At 40.3% G+C, this 20,518-nt stretch overlaps 2 protein-coding genes across 4 annotated transcripts in view; one reads left to right on the top strand and one right to left on the bottom strand.

The window, feature by feature from the left end:
* TMEM131 (transmembrane protein 131) overlaps positions 1 to 20,518 on the top strand; it is a 236,839-nt gene that overhangs the window by 154,414 nt on the left and 61,907 nt on the right. For all 3 annotated transcript variants that reach the window (XM_055378492.2, XM_004031466.5, XM_055378493.2), the window contains 5 exons: positions 1,647 to 1,727; positions 3,874 to 4,024; positions 4,122 to 4,178; positions 5,371 to 5,432; positions 20,027 to 20,135. In XM_055378492.2, the coding sequence (XP_055234467.1) occupies positions 1,647 to 1,727; positions 3,874 to 4,024; positions 4,122 to 4,178; positions 5,371 to 5,432; positions 20,027 to 20,135 (460 nt within the window). The remainder of the gene's footprint in view (positions 1 to 1,646; positions 1,728 to 3,873; positions 4,025 to 4,121; positions 4,179 to 5,370; positions 5,433 to 20,026; positions 20,136 to 20,518) is intronic.
* LOC129531710 (non-histone chromosomal protein HMG-14-like) lies at positions 11,182 to 11,516 on the bottom strand. Its single transcript, XM_055378494.2, has one exon. It carries the CDS (start codon positions 11,514 to 11,516, stop codon positions 11,214 to 11,216), a length of 303 nt encoding a protein of 100 aa, XP_055234469.1. The 3' UTR covers positions 11,182 to 11,213.

Here is a 20,518-nt window from a genome sequence, read left to right as displayed (position 1 = left end):
CATTACTTTTACAGCAGCAACCCCCCGGCCTCTGCCAAAAAAACAAACAAACAAAAAAACCTTTAAGGGTCCAGGCGCAGTGGCTCATGCCTGTAATCCCAGCACTTTGGGAGGCTGAGGTGGGTGGATGACGAGGTCAGGAGTTCAAGACCAGCCTGACCAACATGGTGAAACCCCATCTCTGCGAAAAATACAAAAATTAGCTGGGCGTGGAGGCATGTGCCTGTAATCCCAGCTACTCAGGAGGCTGAGGCAGGAGAATCACTTGAACCCAGGAGGCAGAGGTTGCAGTGAGCCGAGATCGCACCACTGCACTCCAGCCTGAGCGACAGGGCGAGACTCCGTCTCAAAAAAAAAAAAAAAAAAAAACCTTTAAGCTTAAGAATTGCCATTTTTCTTGCTTTATCCTTTTTTATTCACTCCTGGAGGACTTCTTGTGATGAAACAAGTGAACGTTTTCCACCCATTCTCATACTTCACCCCAAATTTAATTGAATTAAATATATTTTTTCTTTTTAAGAGCTAGGGTTAGCTTACATTTAAAGGAAGGTCTCCTGCCTTGTGACCCATTTTGTGTATATATATTTACCCAAAAGAAAGGAAAGCAGATGACCACACCAAGACTTGTACTCAGTATCCACAGCAGCTTTCTCTTTAATGGCCAGACATTGGAAACAACTCAAATGTCCCATTAATGTGTGGATTGAAAAACTGCAGTATAGTCATCAAATAGAAGCGAACTATTAATGCATAAACAAAGTGGTAGACCTCAAAATAATTGCACTGAGCAAAAGAAGCCAGACACAAGAGTATATGTTGTATTATTCCATTTAGATAAAACTCTAGAAAATATGAGCTAGTCTGAGGTGATAGAGAGCAGATCAGTGGTTGCCTAGAAATAGGAAGGGACAGAGAAGGATGGATGGATTGCATAAGGCATGAGGAAGCTTTTGGGGATAATGGATATATTTAATATCTTAATTACAGTGATGGTTTTATGCCCGAACACATACTTCAGGATTCATCAGATTGTATACTTTAAATATGTATTATTTATTTTACATAAATGATAACTCAATAAAGCTGTTTAAAAAAATAAGCTTAGGCATAAGCCACAAAAATATTTTTGCTACCAGTAGAAACCACATATTTTCATGTTCCATTAGAGTTATTTTGTATATATCTCAAAATAATATTTTTACTCTTCACCATTTCACAATTATGGTAGTTATTTGATCCACTGCTGGCTCTTGTTATAAATGTATGGATAAAGAAGCACTTTGTGTTACTGTAAGAAATACAAAATTTATGTTTCCAAAACTTGGTAATTTTTGTAAATGATTCCCTTTGGAAAAAAGAAAAATAAGTATCCTGTTACTTTCTAAAATCTGGTCTCTGGAACAACTATTGTACTTACACTGTTTCTAAGTTAAATTTTCAAAGTTACCTTATTTTAATTAAAAATACAACTATTGCTTACACATACAGAGCACTGAATTTAGTGATATTATACATATCCTACGTTTATATCTTTAAATGTTTTGTGATAAACAGTTAGGATGTCAGAATTATTTCTGTGTAATAGCAAGTCACCTGCTTTGAGAATATGACTTTGAACGTAGCCATCATGTGCTCTTTTGCCCCAGGTTGTAGAAATGTACTCTAGTGGAGGAGACCTTCACCTAGAACTCCCAACGGGTCAACAAGGAGGTACCAGAAAACTGTGGGTGAGTTGTAACCTAGTTTTCTCTTGTGTGTGCTCCCATGAAACCAATTATTCTTAAATTAGAAAATATTTAACTCCTTAATAGGCTTAACAAATATGGATGACTTCTCTTTAATCATTGTCTTAATTTATGTCAAGTATATATGAAAATTGGAGGAGGAAAGAATATAAGTAGTAATTTTTGGAAAGGGCAGTGAGTAAAATTGGTGGGAGTTCTACCCCACTACATGGAAAGAAAGTAACTTCAGCTATTCTTCCTCAGAATTATATGGGTAAAATTGTCTCTGAGTCTGATAATTTATGATGTGCTTTACACATAAAAAAAAAGTAAATGATTAAAAAATGTAGGAAGCATTCATTATGTTTTTGTTTTGTTTTTGAAGGTAAGTAATTGAATGTTCAGATTCACCATTGGTAAAGGAGATCGCATTTGCAGAGAGAACCTAGTCAAGTGCCTGCGATAACTTAGAAAATTTTTAATTCTTGAAGGTGATCTATGTTCACCTTCAATATTGTTGAATATTTAACAATATTAACCAAATTAAAGAATATGTAAGAGAACCTTATTTATAAAGATTCTTGCCATTTGTGAGTTTTAAAAATGTTTACCATGCTCTAATTCAAGAGGGAGAAGGCAATTGTGGTCAATTCAGTTCCATATCCAGCTCACTCAGATCACTGCTCATCTGTAATGGAGGAACACAAATTTTACAACCAGGAATAAGGTTTGAGGATCAGAGTTTCTTTATTAACTGCTGTTACACAGACACAGCCTCTTGATTCTGTCTTCTGACCAGTCTTGACCACAGAAGAGATGTGGAGATTATGTTTTTAGAATGTTAATATGAACATCTAGAAACAAGTTTATCAGCCAGTTATTTGGTTAATTCCCAGAATATAGAAACACAACCAGCAAAAAGAAATATGCAATGGACAGTTCATTTATATCCTTTCACAAAAATGTTTCACCTTGAAATTATGGTGTTTGAGGGAAAAATCATCTATAAAACAATCCTTCAGAGGATTAAATTCAGACTATTAAATCTGTATATATTATTCTAGACAGAAGTAAGAACTTCCTGTGAAACATAATTGGTATCTAATAAATAAACCTAAGAGAATTCAGATTTTTAAATAGTCAAGAGTGATAATGATAACAGAGAATAGCATGTTTTTATAGTCCTAGTGGCTGCAAAAAAAGATATGGTAGTTCTGATTCCTACAAACCTAGACTGAGAAAAAAGCCAGTGGGCTGTGACCTCACCTCCAGCCTATTTCGGTGTATAGGTGAAAACCCCAGAGACCAAGTCAACTCCCTAGAGCTGGGGGAGTGGATGGTCCATCCCTCCAATCTTAGGAGGGTCCCAATCACCTGTTTTCTACTTTGGGACTAAAAAAGAGAGTAGGGATAAGTGAAGGCCACTAAGCTGTAGAACACAAGAATCTCCTAAAATATGCTGAAAGGTTTGTGCAGAGAAGAAATTCAAGCAGTCCCAGGGAGCCATGTTGTTCTAAAACCAGGAAAGAGATTACTCCTCAAAATTTTTTTTCCAGTAAGTCTTCCTTTTAGTATATAAATGTTCTCTCATTACGGGACTGAAAATGTATGCTGTCTTACATGAATGCAGTTGGTAAACTGTGGATTTACTTGAGAAGCTTTGCATTGTTAAGTTTTCCATGAAAGAGCAGTGTAAGCCCTGCTGGTTATCATTTATGGAGGTTCTTGTGGACTTCTAGAAAAGTATTTACCTCTGATGGTGACATTTCTGTTGGTTAAATTTCAAGACTGAGTTATATACCCAAACACCACTAACTAGCATATTAAAAAATAACTGATTTTGTAGATTAGTTTTACCTTTTAATGGTGATTTTGTAACTGACAATTTGTTTTCGGATCATTTGACTTCTTTTACTTTGCCTACCTTACATATCGTATTTCATCAATTCTAAACAGCACATTTTTCACATTTTAAAGTTCTCCAGAAATGGAGTGTGTGTTACATATTGGTTTAATTAGCAATGCATTTTTTTTATTAATAGGTATATAGAATACTCATCTTTCAGTCAGTGTCATCCAGTTCAATAAAAAATGGTGGTTTTGCTACATTACAAAAGCTGTGCTACATTATGGTCTGTTAACTTGTCAGGAAATTCCTCCTTATGAAACCAAGGGAGTGATGAGAGCCAGTTTTTCATCTAGAGAAGCAGATAATCACACAGCCTTCATAAGAATAAAGACTAATGCTTCAGACAGCACAGAGTTTATCATTCTTCCTGTTGAGGTTGAAGTTACAACAGGTTAGTGGAAAACTGATGAAATCGAAAGTTGTTTTGTTTTCAGTATAGCTTACTCTGGCAAAGTGAACAATAATTGTTGACTTTTCTTTTTTCCAAGCTCCTGGAATTTATTCCTCAACTGAAATGTTAGATTTTGGTACACTAAGAACACAAGGTAAAAAAATCTTTTAAAAGAGTCTTTATGGAGTTTTTTTTTTTTAAAGCCCTGTATTCAGTGCTGAATGGCTCTACTATGTAATTCAGCTTTAAACATTATTTCTCAGTTGGTTGCATGATCTTGTACAAATCTCCTTTTCAGACTCAGCGCCTTTACAGGTTTATACCCCATTCCGCTGAGGGGTGGGTGGCATTGCTTAACAGGTTGGAAAACAAGGCCATGGGATAATTTAAATCATCTAAATGGAAGATTGAGGCAGAAAGTACTTTTATAGTTTCTTAATCCAGTTGCTCATCAATTCAGTTACGCTGAATCTTGATTTTTACTTCTGGATTTTGTTTAGATATGAGTTATTAAATTACATTTTGACAAAATGTTGAAAGTTTGTTGCAGCTGTTCAGAAAACTCAAATTCTGAAATTAAAAACAACTAAGTAAAGATTTTTACTAAGGAAAAACTAAGAGCACTTGTAATTTGGGAAGTATATGGACTATATATAATAATATGTAGTTAAGATTGAAGACCACATGTTTAAAAATTAGATTTGCTGTTAGTATATTTTTACATTGTAAATTATTAATTTGCTTCATTATGTTTTGCTGGAAAGCTAAAAGATTAGTAATGTCTGAGTTCACAAAAAAATAATATTTGGGGGGCTGGGCATGATGGCTCATGCCTATAATCCCAGCACTTTGGGAGGTGGAGGCAGGCAGGGCACTTGAGGCCAGGAGTTCAAGACTAGCCTGGCCAACATGACGAGACCCCATCTCTACTAAAAAAAAAAATACAAAAGTCTGCTGGGCATGGTGGTACATGCCTGTAGTCCCAGCTAGTCAGGAGGCTGAGGTAGGAGGATCACTTGAACCCAGGAGGCTGAGGTTGCAGTGAGCCAAGAATGCCCCACTGTACTCCAGCCTGGGTGACAGAGCAAGATTCTGTCTCATTTAAAAAAAAAAAAAAAGTATGTATTTTGGGGTTTTCAAAAATCTGGTTTAAGAGGGAACAGTTCTTATAATACACAATGTGCTTATGAGTAAAGCAATTACCACCTAATGTTTCTTTTTATTAATCTTATTGTCATTGTATTTCACAAATTGATAGCTTCAATTTGATATCTTATAAGGTAAAGATTCTAACTTGGCTAAAAAGCACCTTTTTAAGAAATATTTCTTTTCCTCAATTTTAACAGATCTACCAAAAGTTTTAAACCTTCATTTATTAAATTCAGGAACAAAAGATGTACCAATAACAGTAAGTTTTTACTTCTTTTTTTTTCCTAATTTATATATTCTTTGTTTTTAAATGTATGACAAAGTTAAAAATAATTAAACCCTTACTCTAAAATAATTATATTTGGTGATGACCTGGTGACACTTTGGTTCTAAGTGTGATGTGAGAAACCTGTTCTGCCCCAGCCACCCGGATTTTAAGGATGAGAGGGAAATGGTCAATCTTTTCAAAGTAAGTTTGAACCAAAGTTCATGAGTTTCTTATACAGGCACAGTCATATAAAAGGCCTGTTCTGATAAATCCTAAACTCTGTGGGCCATGTGTATAGAAAAACAGGTTATAAGGATTTCATCAGATTTGGTTGTTGGAGTTAAGGTATGGGCAGGAAAGAAGAAAAAGAGTCAGATGAATTGGGAAGAAAATAAGCAAAAAAAATGTTGTAGGTAGTGGTAAAGTGCTGTTAACACTTGTCACAGGCTTCCTAACTAGCAGTTATTGAGTTACCGTAGGCAGCACATTATAAACTAAGGCCCTCTCTCCCTCACACATACATACAGAGTAAGTAACTTTTAGGCCATATGGAATTGAGGTGCCGTTAGATAGTTTTAGGAAAAAAAGGGATATCTAAGTTTTGCCTTGGCCCACAACATCTCTCCCTGATGAGGTCCCCAAGATATATACATATGTAATCATTATATAGGAAAATAGAACATTTTTATTATAATTTGTGCTGATGCCAGAAACTTAACTTCAGTGAACTGACAAAATGAGATATAGATCATGTGGGCTTGAGATTTAAGGGACCTTTGTCCATCGATGGCCATACCCAGATTTTATCACTAGCTGGTGGAGTAGACCAAAGAGAGAAGAATATACAAACCCCAGCGAGGAAGCAAGAGATGGTCTTCCCAGGTAACCACATTCTGATGCGCAGTGACCTTCCTCACTAGTGGGACCGGGATGCAGGCAGTGTCTTCATATCTGACCTAGCATTTCTCCTAGATGGGAAAGTGCCTTTACTTAGCCCAAGCAAACCAGCCTAACTTTTTACGTACAATAAATGGACTGAAACAAGTATCTTTTTCAATAAACATATTATAGAAAAATGAAATTGGCAATTAACCCTAAGAATGTGAATGAAGAACTAGTATTCAGGTCACTTATGACATGGAATTAAATAGGCCCATGTTTGTCGTTTTTCTTATTCACTAAGGAGTTTTAGGATATATTGTAAGTGAACATTTTTGCTCTTACTGGGTCAGGCACTATGCTAGTACTGCTATGTAATAAATGTATTACTTAATACCTATATGGTGCAGTGGTCCTAGTTTTCCAGATAGGAAAGCTGAGTTAGAGCTGCTTTTTTTTTTTTTTGGAAGTGACTTATGCAACTATAAAAAATGCAAAAATAGGCCAGGCATGGTGGCCTCACGCCTGTAATCCCAGCACTTTGGGAGGCTGAGGCTGGTGGATCACTTGAAGTCAGGAATTCAAGACCAGACTGGCCAACATGGCGAAACCCTGTCTCTACCAAAAATACAAAAATTAGCTGGGCATGGTGGCATGTGCCTGTAGTACCAGCTACTCAAGCTGAAGCAGGAGAATTGCCTGAACCTCAGAGGTGGAGGCTGCAGTGAGCCAAGATCACGCCGCTGTGCTCCAGCCTGGGCAACAGACCGAGACTGTCTCAAAAAAAAAAAAAAAAAAAAAAAAAAGTATATGAAACATGAAAGTATATTATACAGTGCCACTTAGCAATCACATCTTTATGAATATATCATTTTAATTGCATAGTCTATTTCTGTTAAAAACCTATATATCTATTAATATAATACATCTGTACCTACCTATGTGTGTATCTTTTATAATATCCAAAGCCCAAACTCTGCCAGTGTTTTGGTAGTTTTCTCTTATTCCCGCCTTCATTCACCCATTCAATAAATATTTAATGAACATCAACTGTATGCTAGCTGCTATGCTGACTGAGAATACAGCAGTGAATCAGACCACTGGGGTTCCCTACCCCACCCATCAAGCTCACTGTTAATCAGGGCTCTCTGGAACTCTGGGAGATATTTAGATTTTATTCTAAGTGTAATGGGAAATTATTACAGGATTTTAAACGAGAGTGACATCATCTGATTTATGTGTTGTAAAAGGTCACTGTAGCTACTTTGTGGAGAGTGAACTTACAGACATGGAAGGGCAGAAAGCAAAGGAGACCACTTGGGATCTGATTTAGCAATCAGCCTGAGAAATGATGGTGGCTTAGATTTCCCACCTTATCAGCTATGGGGCAAGCCCACCTACCGTGGAAACTGAGTTTTCTGAGCTCTTCTTAAGGTTTTCCCTGTGTGTTTCAGCATTTTCTGCATAATTCACCAGGCTTAGAGACTATAGATATTTAGAAGGGTTCCTGTCTCCTTCTGTTTCACAAACATAGAATTTTCAGGATTTGCTAAGCAGTGCTAGAAGCTGGAGATTTTTTTTTTTAAATTCCCCTTCAGGGAATTCATTCTCTTTCTAAATATAGGATTACTAAAGCAAGCAATTCCAAATAGAAGTTCCTCACCTGCTAACAGACAGGATGCCCGGGTCCAAACTCTCCTAATATGTCTATAATGCAACTTTGAGAAAATGGCTTTCCTCAGCATTTACAAAACATTAGTGCTGTATAAATGATGGAGTAAGTTTGCCTGAGATGCCTTCAGAGGAATGTTTGCATGAGGTTTCCCTTGGTAATTAACAAATCGGAATCATAATATCAGCTTAACATATGCTTTAGTGAATTCGTACACAAATTATTAGAAATACAATGTTAAATGCTGAAAGGTTATTTTCCTTATTTGCTCAAGTGCTTTTATAAGCAGTTTTAGAATGTTCCGGACCGTTGAATTTCACTTGAGGGTTACTGAGCATTAGTTGGGTCTGAATGTTGTGAGAAAAGCCTAGAACTATATTTAGAACATATGCGAGCTTGCAAACTGCCTTTCCTGGGAAACTTGCAATAGTTTTATACTTCTTGATTATCTTTGAGTTAGCAATAGTCACTAACAGGTTGTTGTATAAATATGCTTACTACAAGGTGTTGATTGTGTATTAGTTGTCATTTAAAGCCACCAGAATGGGCCAGCTACTTGAGTGTTTTGTCTTGGGTTTGTTTGTCGGCTTTTTGTTTCCCTGGAAAATGGGTTTTAACAATTTGGGTTTGGTTTTTTTTTTACTGATAATGAGTGAAGAATTCAGACCATTTGTATAAAACATGAGTTTTCAGTTGAATATTTCTTTGTTATTACTGCAGCGTATTTTAAGGTAGCAATACTAATGTAAAGTTTTTATCTGGTAAGGAAAATCTTAAAGTGGTGTGTTTCATATGAAAAAAATTTCATCAACTATTTTAAATTCTTACTAATAGTGACTATATTTTAACAAACATCCTTGCTTTGCTATTTCTGGCTTGGTGTTGTACAGGCTGATAACACTCAAAAAATATTGTGCTTGTTGTTGATGAACTCCCACTTCTAGCCTTTAAGCATATTGAAAAATGGTCAAGCCTTCATTGTGTGTCCAGAGTTGGTTCCTTCTGGTGGGTTCTTGGTCTCTCTGACTTGAAGAATGAAGCCGTAGACCTTCGTGGTGAGTGTTACAGCTCTTAAAGGTGGTGCAGACCCAAAGAGTGAACAGCAGCAAGATTTATTAAGAGCGAAAGAACAAAGCTTCCACAGCGTGGAAGGGGACCCTAGTTGCCTCTGCTGGCTTGGGTGGCTAGCTTTTATTCCGTTATTTGGCTCCCCCCCATGTCCTGCTGATTCGTCCATTTTACAGAGCGCTGATTGGTCCATTTTACAGAGTGCTGATTGTTGCATTTACAATCCTTTAGCTAGACACAGTGCTGACTGGTGCATTTTTACAGAGTGCTGATTAGTGCATTTACAATCCTTTAGCTAGACACAGAGTGCTGATTGGTGCGTTTTTACCGAGTGCTGATTGGTGCATTTACAATCCTTTAGCTAGATACAGAGCGCTGATGGGTGCATTTTTACAGAGTGCTGATTGTTGCATTTACAATCCTTTAGCTAGACACAGAGCACTGATTGGTGTGTTTACAGTCCTCTAGCTAGACAGAAAAGTTCTCCAAGTCCCCATTCAACCCAGGAAATCCAGCTGGCTTCACCTCTCAATCCTCCCTCTAAATAGGACACCCCAGCTGCTGTTGGGAATTGGGCAATGATCATTCCAGCTACTTCCTACTGGATAAGGGCAAAGAAGGGACCCTGCAGTGGTAGTGTCCTCCAGAGGGGAACTGTCTAGGCCAGTCAAAGGGCCAGTGGGTCGATCCAGGGGTCCTTGGTAGAAGTAGTTAGTTGAGCTTATTTGGGGTTCCATTTGTAAGACCATCTGTAGCTTGATGGCCTTGATCATAGAGGAAACAAATTTGACAAGGAGATTAAAAATACAGGGCCCAAAGGCGAGTAATAGCAAGATGGCTGTCACAGGACCTAGAAAGGGAAGAAGCCATGTTCCCCAACTCCAGAGGTTGGTATAAGAGTTGGAAAGGCATTGAAAGAGTTTGAAAGGCATTGTCTGATTTCAGAAGCCTTTTCCTGTAAACGCTGTACTATCCCTGACTGGTTAGTGTAAAAAAACACTCTTCTCCTAAGAAGGTGCAAAGTCCTCCTTTCTCAGCAGTGAGGAGGTCTAGGCCTCAGCGGTTTTGGAGAGTCACTGCTGCCAAAGAGTCTATTTGGGATTGTAGAGTAAGGATAGATTTCATTATTTCTTGCAAACTGTCTGAGAAATCCTTTGAGAGTTTGTGGTAGTAGGATAATGATGTAGATAAACCTGCTATTCTGGTTCCTGTAGCAGTGGCTATCTCTAACCCTATAAGTAGGGGTGTTAGTTGTATGGCCCTGTGCTGAGACACTTGAGCTTTGAGGGGCACAGACCCTATGTCTGATTTCCATAAGATTAGAAGTTAGGATAATACATGTTACACTTTTTTTTTTTCATAATTGAGATTTCATTGGTTGAGGATCAGTACAGACATTTCAATTTGTACACAAATCTTAACATACATAACGAAATTCTAAAAAGCCATGTATTGTAATTATTTTTTAAAGTTATTCCAGTGACTTTCCAGCTTAAAATTTGGAAGCAAATTTTCCTTAAGAGGCTATCAAGTACCAGTATCTTCACATGTTGGTCAGCTGTTACATACAGCCCACCAGTTCACAACTTAATAGCACGTACACTACATATTCAAATTTGTAATCTTTCACAGCACAGTAACAAAGTTATTAGGAAAACAGGACTACCACAACCAAAGATGTTACAGAGTGCACACAATTCTGGCAGAGAGCCATGATCAAAGAGTGGTTTTCTTTAGGAAACAATTCTACTAAAAAACAACATGGTAATAGAAGTAATTTAAAATGTTCAAGACATTAAATGCAGGACTGACTCCATATTGCCATTTAATATGCTTTGTATTATAGGATATAAAAACTAACCCCCCATCTATGGAATGTTAAGCTGACACCCGAGACAATCAGAGCCTCCCATAATTCAATATCCCACACTATTTTCTGGTTGTACCAAAAAATAAACAACCAGCAAATGATTTCACCTCTTAAAAAAAAGCATTTACACTTAAAAAATGGGATGAGGTGGGATTCCCTCCTTCTTAAAAATGTTTCTAGAGCTACTAAAAAACTTGCATTTACAAAATAGTTGATAAAAATATTCCTCTGGATTGTACAAGAAGGGAGACAGGGACCACTGATAAGACATGGTATATGGTTATTAATCAGACTTGGCTTCTTTCTCTCCTGCTTCATCAGAGGCTGGACTCTCCTCAGTTTTCGTTTCCCCATTTTCTGCAGGTAAATCTTCTTTAGTTTCTTGGTTAGCCACGTCGGCCTGTTTTCCCTTTGCTCCCCTTTTCCCTTTTGTTTGCACGTTTTTGTCTGAAGATTTATCCTTCGCTGCTGCCTTTTTCGGCTTCGCTTCCACTTTTGCAGGAGGTTTAGCTGACAACCGCGCCGATCTCCTTTTGGGCTCTTCCTTGGCAGCAGCTTCAGCGGAGCTGACCTTCCTCTTGGGCATCCTGGCGGCGGGGAAGGCGCGTGCCAGGTGCCTGCGGGCCGCGGCGCACCAAGAGCCTTCACGAAACTGGGCTGCCTTGCCGCTGGCCACTCCTCCCCAACACTGTTAACTTTTAGCAAACTTTTGTTGAAAACCTTGTGTAAGTTTGGGATTTTAAATTTTTTTTTTTTTTTTTGCTTATCACTTACTGAATACCCATTGTGTCTTTTTCCCTTAATTGCTTGGGAGGAACCATCTATCGTCCTGTCCTGAAGGGAGTTCCTCCTAGGTCTGGTCGGACCTTTGTATAGTAATTAGTTAAGATTTAGATCCCCTGTTAGGAAACCTGCTGGGTTAAGGATTTTTGATAGGAAGGCTACTGGTTGTCAGTGACCTCAGTGCTTTCAGGCTATGTCCTTGTTTACTCTGACAGCAAGGTGGTATTGGAGTGTTATAGGGTTACAGAGAAGACCTTCAATTATCAATTATAGGTTTTAAATTTACCCTGGCTTTTAAAGGACTAGAGTACACTTCTTTCTTTACTACTTCCATTTCTTTTTCTTTCTCTTTGACTTCTTTTTTGTCTCTTTTTTTCTCTGACTCCCTCTTTGTCTGTTCCCCTGTCTCACTGTTTCTCTTTCTCTCTGACTTCCTCTTTGTCTCTGTCTCTTCCTCTCTCTCTCTGACTTTCTGTCTCTTTCTCTCTTTCCTTTCTGCTGGTCTTTCCCTGCCTCTGCCAGCTGCTTATGCTGCTGTTCTCCCTTCTCCTTCCCCTTTTGATGGCTTTGGCGGTGTGAGACTGCCACCTCTTTGGATTTTTGTACTGCGTGCAATAACTCCATAATTTCCTTGTGGTATTTAATGGGGGTTCCCCCAGAGGTTAGGAACTCCCTTTCTTTCCATATTGCAGCATGGGCATGTAGGATTAGATAAGCATACTTGCTATCTGTATACACACATTTATTCTTTTTCCCTTTCTCAGTTTTAAGGCTCAGGTAAGTGCCGCTAGTTCTGCTAACTGGGTGCTGCTCCCTAGGAGAAGAGGCTTACTTTCAAGTACATCATTAACTATGCATTAACTATGGTATAACCTGCCCTTCATATCCCATTTTCCACAAATGAACTTTCATCAGTATATAGGTTAAGTTCAGGATTAGCTAAGGGGACTTCTAAGAGATCATCTTAGGTGGCATAAATCTGGACTATAATTTGTTGGCAGTCATGCTCGATTGGTTCCCCATCCTCTGGGAGAAAAGTGGCAGGGCTGAGGGCCACACACATACATATTTGAAGCACCAGTTGCTCAAGGAGTAGCATCTGCTATCTAAGTAGGCGGTTGTCTGATAGCTGTAAACTTCCTTTGGCACCTAGTATGCCATTTACATCATGAGTAGTCCAGACAGTGAGATCCTTTCCTTGTATTATTTTGATAGCCTCTGACACTAAGATGGCCACTGCCACAACCACTCATAAACAGTGAGGCCAGTCTTTTGCTACTACATCAATTTTCTTACTTAGGTATGCCACTGGTTGTGGGGTTGTCCCACGAGTCTGAGTAAGGACTCCAAGAGCTATCCCTGCTCTCTTTGTGACGTATAAAGAGAAGTGTTGTCCTGTGAGAAGGCTTAAAGCTGGAGCTTGTACTAGGGCCTGCTTTAAGGTTTTGAAGGCTGTTTCTGCCTCTGGTTCCTATTCTACTAGATGAGTATTTGCCCTCTGGGTCTCCTTGATTAGAGTGTAGAGTGGTCTGGCCATCTTGCTGTATCCAGGGATCCATAGTCAACAAAAGCTGGTGATGCCAAGGAACCCCCGTAACTGTTTTGTCTTAGGGTGAGGATAAGCCAGTATAGGCTGTATTCATTCCTTGCTGAGGGCACTGGTCCCTCTAGCTAAGATTAGGCCTAGATATTTGACCTGCTGTAGGCAAAGCTGGGCCTTCAACCTAGATGCCTTGTACCCTTGATTAGCTAGAAAGTTCAAGAGATCTAGAGTAGCCTGCTGGCATGAGGCTTCCGAACTGATAGCCAAAAGTAAGTCATCCACATACTGAAGGACCAGAGTGTCTGGACTTGAGAAGTGGCCTAGATCATGGGCCAGTGCCTGACCAAACAGATGAGGGCTATCCCTAAACCCTTGGCGTAAGACCGTCCACATAAGTTGGGACATGTGGTCTGTGGGATCCTCAAAGACAAAGAGAAACTGGGAGTCAGAGTGCAGGGGAATACAGAAGAAGACATTCTTGAGGTCCAGAACAGTGAACCATTCTGCTTTCTCTGGTATTTGAGAGAGCAGGATATAGGGGTTGGGTACAACTGGATATAGAGGAATTACTGCCTCACTGATGAGTCTAAGATCTTGCACTAGTCTCCACTGACCATTCGGTTTTTGTACTCCTAGAATTGGGGTGTTGCAGGGACTGCTGCATTTCCTTACTAAGCTTTGAGCTTTTAAATGTTTAACAATATCCTGTAATCCTTTATGAGCGTCAGGCCTTAAGGGATATTGCCTTTGATAAGGAAAAGTAGTGGAGTCTTTTAGCCTGATTTGAACTGGGTGGGCATTTTTTGCCCTTCCAAATTGTCCTTCCATGCAGAGACTTCAGGGTTGATTCCCTCCTCAAGTAGGGGACAACAAATGGGTAACTTGTTCCCCATATTCATGTAGGTAATAGCTCCAGCTTTGGCTAATATATCTCTCCCTAATAAAGGTGTGGGACTTTCAGGCATAACGAGAAAGGCATGTGAAAAGAGCAAAGTCTCCCAGTTAGAACTCAGGAGGTGGGAGAAATACCTGGTTACAGGCTGTCCCAGGATTCCTCGGATGGTAACGGACCTTGAGGACCGTCGTCCAGGACAGGAGATTAACACTGAGAAGGCTGCACCAGTGTCCAGGTGGAAGTCAATTTCCTGGCCTTCAATGGTTAAATGTACCCAGAGCTCAGTGAGGTGATGAAATGAGCTGGCGCTTGCCCCGGGCGCCCTCAGTCCTGCTGTTGGATTATCTGGTTGGGGGCTTCTGGCCCAGAGAACCTTTGCCCTCTGGGGCAGTGTGCCTTCCAGTGATTGCCTCAGCATAGTGGACATGGGTGAGGGGGTGGCTTATTTTCTGTTGGACAATCTTTTTTAAAGTGTCCTTGTAAACCACACTGATAACAAGCCCTACCAGGTGATTGGCCTGCTCAATTTTCTTTCCTCTCTGAACCACCAAGGTTTGTTTGAGGGCCATGACTAAGGCTGTGGCCTTTCTCTGATCTCGCTTTTCCTTTTGGGCCTGTTCCTCTTGGTCCCTATTATAGAACACCGAGGTTGCCAGGATTAATAATGCCTCCAGATTTTGTTCAGGGCCCAGGGCTTGCTTTTGGACCTTCCTCCTGTTATCTGTGGCTGATTGGGTAATAAACTCATCTTTTAGGATCAGTTGACCCCCAAGGGGAGTTGGGTGACAGGAGAGTATATTTCCTTAAGACCTCCCGTAGCTGCTCGAGGAAGGCAGAAGGATTTTCTTCCTTTCCCTGAGTTATGGTGGACATCATTGAATAACTCATGGACTTTTTCCTAATTCTTCTTAGTCCTTCCAGAACACAGGTCAGCAGATGTTTACAACTCCAGTCCCCATGATCTGAGTCTAGATCCCAGTGGGGATCCATACTGGGGATGGCTTGCTGACCGGTAGGGAATTTGTCCCTTTCTTCAGCTGTCATTCTATCATTTACTTGGCTAAGACACCAGGTATCTCCAAACTCTTGGGCTGCAGCTAAAGCCGCATTTTTTTCATTAAAGACCAGGGTTTGATCTAACAATAGCATGACATCTCTCCAAGTGAGATCAGAGGTTTGCCCTAGACCATGTAGGACATCTGTATACCTATCAGGATCATCTGAAAGCTTCCCCAGGTCTGCCTTGATCTGTTTTAAATCAGAGAGGGAGAAGGGGACAGGTACCCAGGTTGGGCCAAATTCCTCTCCCCCTACAGCTTGAAGGGGACATAACCGATAGCCCGGGGAGTTTTGTGGTACTTTGGAGATTTCTTTGCTTGTTTCCTTCTGGGTGGGGGAGATTAGAGGAGGCTTATCATTAATAGGAAGGTGAACTATAGGGAGGCTAGGATATGGGGGTAAGCTGAGAGGTCCTCCTGTGGGATGTAAATTGCAAGCTTTGCATAGTTGTGGATTCTCCCTCAATGAAAAGAAAGCTTAGAGATAAGGTATTTCACTCTACTTGCCTTCCCTCTTACAGAAAAGGTCAAGCTGCAGGATAGTATTGTAATTTATACTTCCCTCAGGTGGCCATTTTCCCCATCAGAGAGAGAATATTGGGACCAGGCCGTAGTGCAGAAAAAAATGAGCCACCTCTTTTTCAAGGTTTATGGGTCAAATTGGTCCCAATGGCTTAGGATGCATTTCAAGGGTGAGCCTGTTGATGCCTGAGTGTTTCCCATCTGAAAGACAAAACCGCCTGTGGTTTTGGTTTGTTTGTTTCCCCCCAGCCCAAGCACCCACAACAGTCCCTGGACCCTGCTGATCGGAATAGTTGCACTCACCAACGCAGTAGCAGAAACACTAGTTTTCCTCCTAGACCACAAGGAGGACCAAGGAAGGTTGGATTTAGTGGCCCTTACCAACACATTCTCGAAAACCTGCACCCTTGCCTGTCCTCCTACACCACAAAGAGGACCAAGAAAAATCAGATTTAGTGGCCCTTACTGACGCATTCTCGAAAACCTGTTAGAGTTCTAAGCATTCTCCTGTTCGTGTTGGGACTTTACCCCATCCTATAAAGATGTTATGCCCCAAAAATGAAGTGGAGGGCCATACCCTGAGCAAGGGAAGGGATCTCCAGGGTTGGAAGAGTGACGCCTTTTATCCTCACTTCTCATCATGTGAATAGGAAGGATATCGTTTCTGAGGCTCCCCATATCCTAGCTTCAGGAATAGCTTTTGTTAGGCCTGCTAATCTGAGGAGGGATCCTAAAATTCCAGGTAGTCCCCCTGCCCTCAAAGGGGCTTTGGGCAAAAATTATGTCTTTGATTGGTGAGTCCAGGTGCCTAAAGGAGGGAATAGAGTCCTGGAGTTTATACTAGAAATCATTCTTATAGGAGAAACTAGAAAAGCACCAGAGACAGAGAGTGGTTTTTAGAAGCGGAACTATCCTTGGAGAAGAGAGGCAAGAGGAAGTTTGTCTGACAGGCATTAGGACCCAGGGGGCAAGGGTCAGGATAGATAGGCGAGTCTTGCTTGGGCAACATAACTTTGAGAATCCCACTCATGGCCACAGTCAACCAACTTTTTGTCGGGATCCCGGAGCTGAATGGCTTTCCTCTCTGTTGACCCTCAGCTCAGCCCAGAAGTACAGGAAAAGTGGAAGATGGTTCCAGGCAAACCAACGCTCCCAACTCTGAAGAGTTGGGGGTTGTTAGCCCTTTCCCAGAAAGCCTGACACCTGTGTCTTTAGTCCGGTGGCTGTGCCAGTCGCTTTTAACTGGCTGACAGGTGTCCGGTATTTAGCCCCCAAATTCTAAGGAAAAATAGGACAGAATAGCAAGCGAAAGGGGTCCAGTGGTGCTCACTGCTTGGCGATAGTCCCTTCCTGGTCACCAAAATGTATCCCATGTGGGTCGCCAAAATGTGTCCGGGATTTATTCCTTCCAGTGAGTTCGTGGTCTTGCTGACTTCAGGAGTGAAGCCGCAGACCTTCATGGTGAGTGTTACAGCTCATAAAGGTAGTGCACACCCAAAAAGTGAGCAGCAGCAAGATTTATTGTGAAGAGTGAAAGAACAAAGCTTCCACAGCCTAGAAGGGGACCCGAACGGGTTGCCTCTACTGGCTCGGGTGGGCAGCTTTTATTCCCTTATTTGGCCCTGCCCGCGTCCTGCTGATTGGTCCATTTTACAGAGCGTTGATTGGTGCGTTTTTACAGAATGCCGATTGATGCATTTACAGTCCTTTAGCTAGACACAGAGCACTGATTGGTGCGTTTTTACAGAGTGCTGATTGGTGCATTTACAATCCTTTAGCTAGACACAGAGCACTGATTGGTGCATTTACAATCCTCTAGCTAGACAAAAAAGTTCTCCAAGTCCCCACTCAACCCAGGAAGTCCAGCTGACTTCACCTCTGAATTGTTGCTGGATCATATTCAGTAGAGCAAATGAGGAACTTCAGGAGCCATGTCTGTGGAAGTCCTCTGCAAACTACAGAGTTTCATGTGATCACCTGTAACAAAGCTTGGCCTCAAGATAAAGTGGCTCATTTGTGGGGGGAAAAAAAGCAAAATTAACTGACTCACAAAATGTTGTAGATGATGGGATCTCAGAAAACAATCCATTCCCTTGGCTGGGCTGCTTTTTTTTTGTTTGTTTGTTTGTTTGTTTCTTTTAGAAGGAGTCTCACTCTGTTGCCCAGGCTGGAGTGCAGTGGCCCAATCTCGGCTCACTACAACCTCCGCCTCCCGGATTCAAGTAGTTATCTGCCTCAGCTTCCCGAGTAGCTGGCATTATAGACACCCACCACCACGCCTGGCTAATTTTTGTATTTTTAGTAGAGACGAGCTTTCACCATCTTGTCCAGGCTGGTCTTGAACTCCTGACCTCATGATCCACGTGCCTTGGCCTCCCAACGTGCTAGGACTACAGGCATGAGCCACCATGCCCAGCCAGGATATTTTTTACAGGTGGGAAAAATGAGCCCCAGAGTAGATGGGCAGCTGACTCAAGCTCACATCTCTAGTTAAACATCCTTTTGTTGCATAAAGTGATGCCACTGGATTGTCACATATACTTCTGTACTGATTTCCTCTCTTTGGAAAAAGTATTAGCATGGTAATATAGTATAGTATAACCAAATGGAACTTTTCCCAGTTTGTCTTACAGTTCAAACTCTACTTTGTTTTATTATTAAAAATACACACACTCACCTTTCAGTGAATGAAGAAATTTGTATTTTAAATGTCGCTAATAACAGCAAACTTATTGATAAGTAAAAATATTATATGAACAAATCATTCCCAGCCCCAGCTAGAGATCCAAAAGCAATTGAGAAGGAGTTCTTGAAGAAGAAAAAGGGAGGAAGTTAAAAAGAGTTAAAATGCCAAGAGAGCCTGAGGTCCACAGAACCATCCTTAGGGCCTTCATTTCAGACCCTGTGAATGAACACTTGCTGACAGCCCAGGACTAACCCACCAATGGAAAGGGAGCTGCTCCAGCAGTGTCTTTGATCATTATCATATAATCAGATCCGTACCCTGTGATCCCACACACAAGGCACAAGGATCATTCTCTCTCTCCATGCTCTTCTCAGGTGCTTATCGCACCTTCAAGAGACTGCCCTTTGATGTTCTGTTGAGGCAGATTTCACCTTTATAAATGGGCGGAAAAGAGCAGGCAGGGATCCAGGGGGAAGAACATAGTGACTTGCTGGATCTGACTGTGCCCCTGTTAAGGGGCTTGCCTCATAAGTCTCACAGAAAAGGACAATGTTCTTTTCTCTAGGAAATAGCAGGCTTTGACAAGTTTTTAAAGCCCTTCAAAATTCAACAAATACAACCCACGAGGGTTCAGACCAAGGTTCAGATTCAAAGTAATTATAAAGGAAGATTATTTTTTAATCAAGAGTTGTATACAGTACCACGATTTTGTGATACATGTTTGTGCAACAGGATGTCAGATGAAGGCCCTGCACCAACCCAGGCATTCTTATTTCATTCCTACCTGTTGATGCCTAGCTATTGAAACATCAATATTGGAAATTTCATTAGTAAAACAGAGAAGGAGGTTGGAATCTTTTAAGTCCCTTCCAATTGAAAGGGCTTTGTGTCAGTGAGGAAATAAAAAATAACTGTACCTTAAAATGTATTTTTAAAAAGCATGCTCTCCAAGTACAAGGTTTTCCTGTTTGTTGTTATTTAAGCATTCTGGCTTCAAGCTGAACATCCCTGTGGGCTGCCTCAGTGCTCAATCCCATAGCCAGCAGTATAGCCCTCTCTCTGGATAGCAGCACGCCTCACTCGCAGAGCCATGTCTAGAGAGAAAGAGAAAATGCCATTAGAAATGAAGTGTGCAGAACTACCTTGGCACTGACACACCAGCTTCCAAGTTCATGTTTATTCTTCACCATCATATGGTTCAGATATTTCCTCAGTATTGTGAATTTCTTTAAGAGGGATCCATAAGTCTTTTTCATGTCGCCTCCACTGGTGTGTGAATTAGGCATTCATTTGGAAAATAAGTACCTTTTTTAAATGCTTTGTGTACTCACACCAAATGTAATAGATTCTTACACTTACAAATCTGTCATGCTTGTTCTCTGGTCATTTTCTTTTATAAAGATATTCTGATGAAATTAATTTGAAGTTTTCCAGTGTGGCCTACTCCATTTAAAGGGACAACATAAGTTAAACTTTTCAAATTTAGAGTCCACTTTACTTTTCCAGTATACTTTCCAGTATACTCCTGTATACTTTCCAGTATAAATATAAGGCAACTGAACCATTAGTCTGAAATAATGCCATGTATGTATTTTTGTTCTCTTTGCAGAGTGTTCGACCTACACCACAAAATGATGCTATAACGGTACACTTTAAACCAATTACATTAAAAGCATCAGAAAGTAAATACACCAAGGTTGCAAGCATTAGTTTTGATGGCAAGTATTCACCATTTTCTCTCTGATAGAGTGATGTTATTTTGATAAACTAGAAAACATCTGTATTAACGTCTTAATATAAAAATCCAAACTGTTTTACCATCAGAATTTATATTACTGCTTAGGTTGATTTTTTTTTCCCCCCCCGTAAACCATCATGAACTCTTACTTGATTGATTCATGAGAGAAAATACCACAACTTTATAAAGCTAAATCAGTATTAGCAATAGAAAAGCACTAGCAAATACATTAGGATTGGAATCATTTCCATAATCTGGGCTAGCCTTTTTACACATATTATGTATTATAATTCATCTTAATTATGAAGTTACAATATATTTGAAGTTCTGAAACATGTTTGAATTTGAGAGCAAAAATAAAAA

Source organism: Gorilla gorilla, chromosome 12 (genome assembly GCF_029281585.2).
Source record: "Gorilla gorilla gorilla isolate KB3781 chromosome 12, NHGRI_mGorGor1-v2.1_pri, whole genome shotgun sequence".
Classification (NCBI taxonomy): Eukaryota; Metazoa; Chordata; class Mammalia; order Primates; family Hominidae; genus Gorilla; species Gorilla gorilla.
Note: the sequence above shows the minus strand (reverse complement) of the source record. Positions and strands in the feature narration are given on the sequence as shown.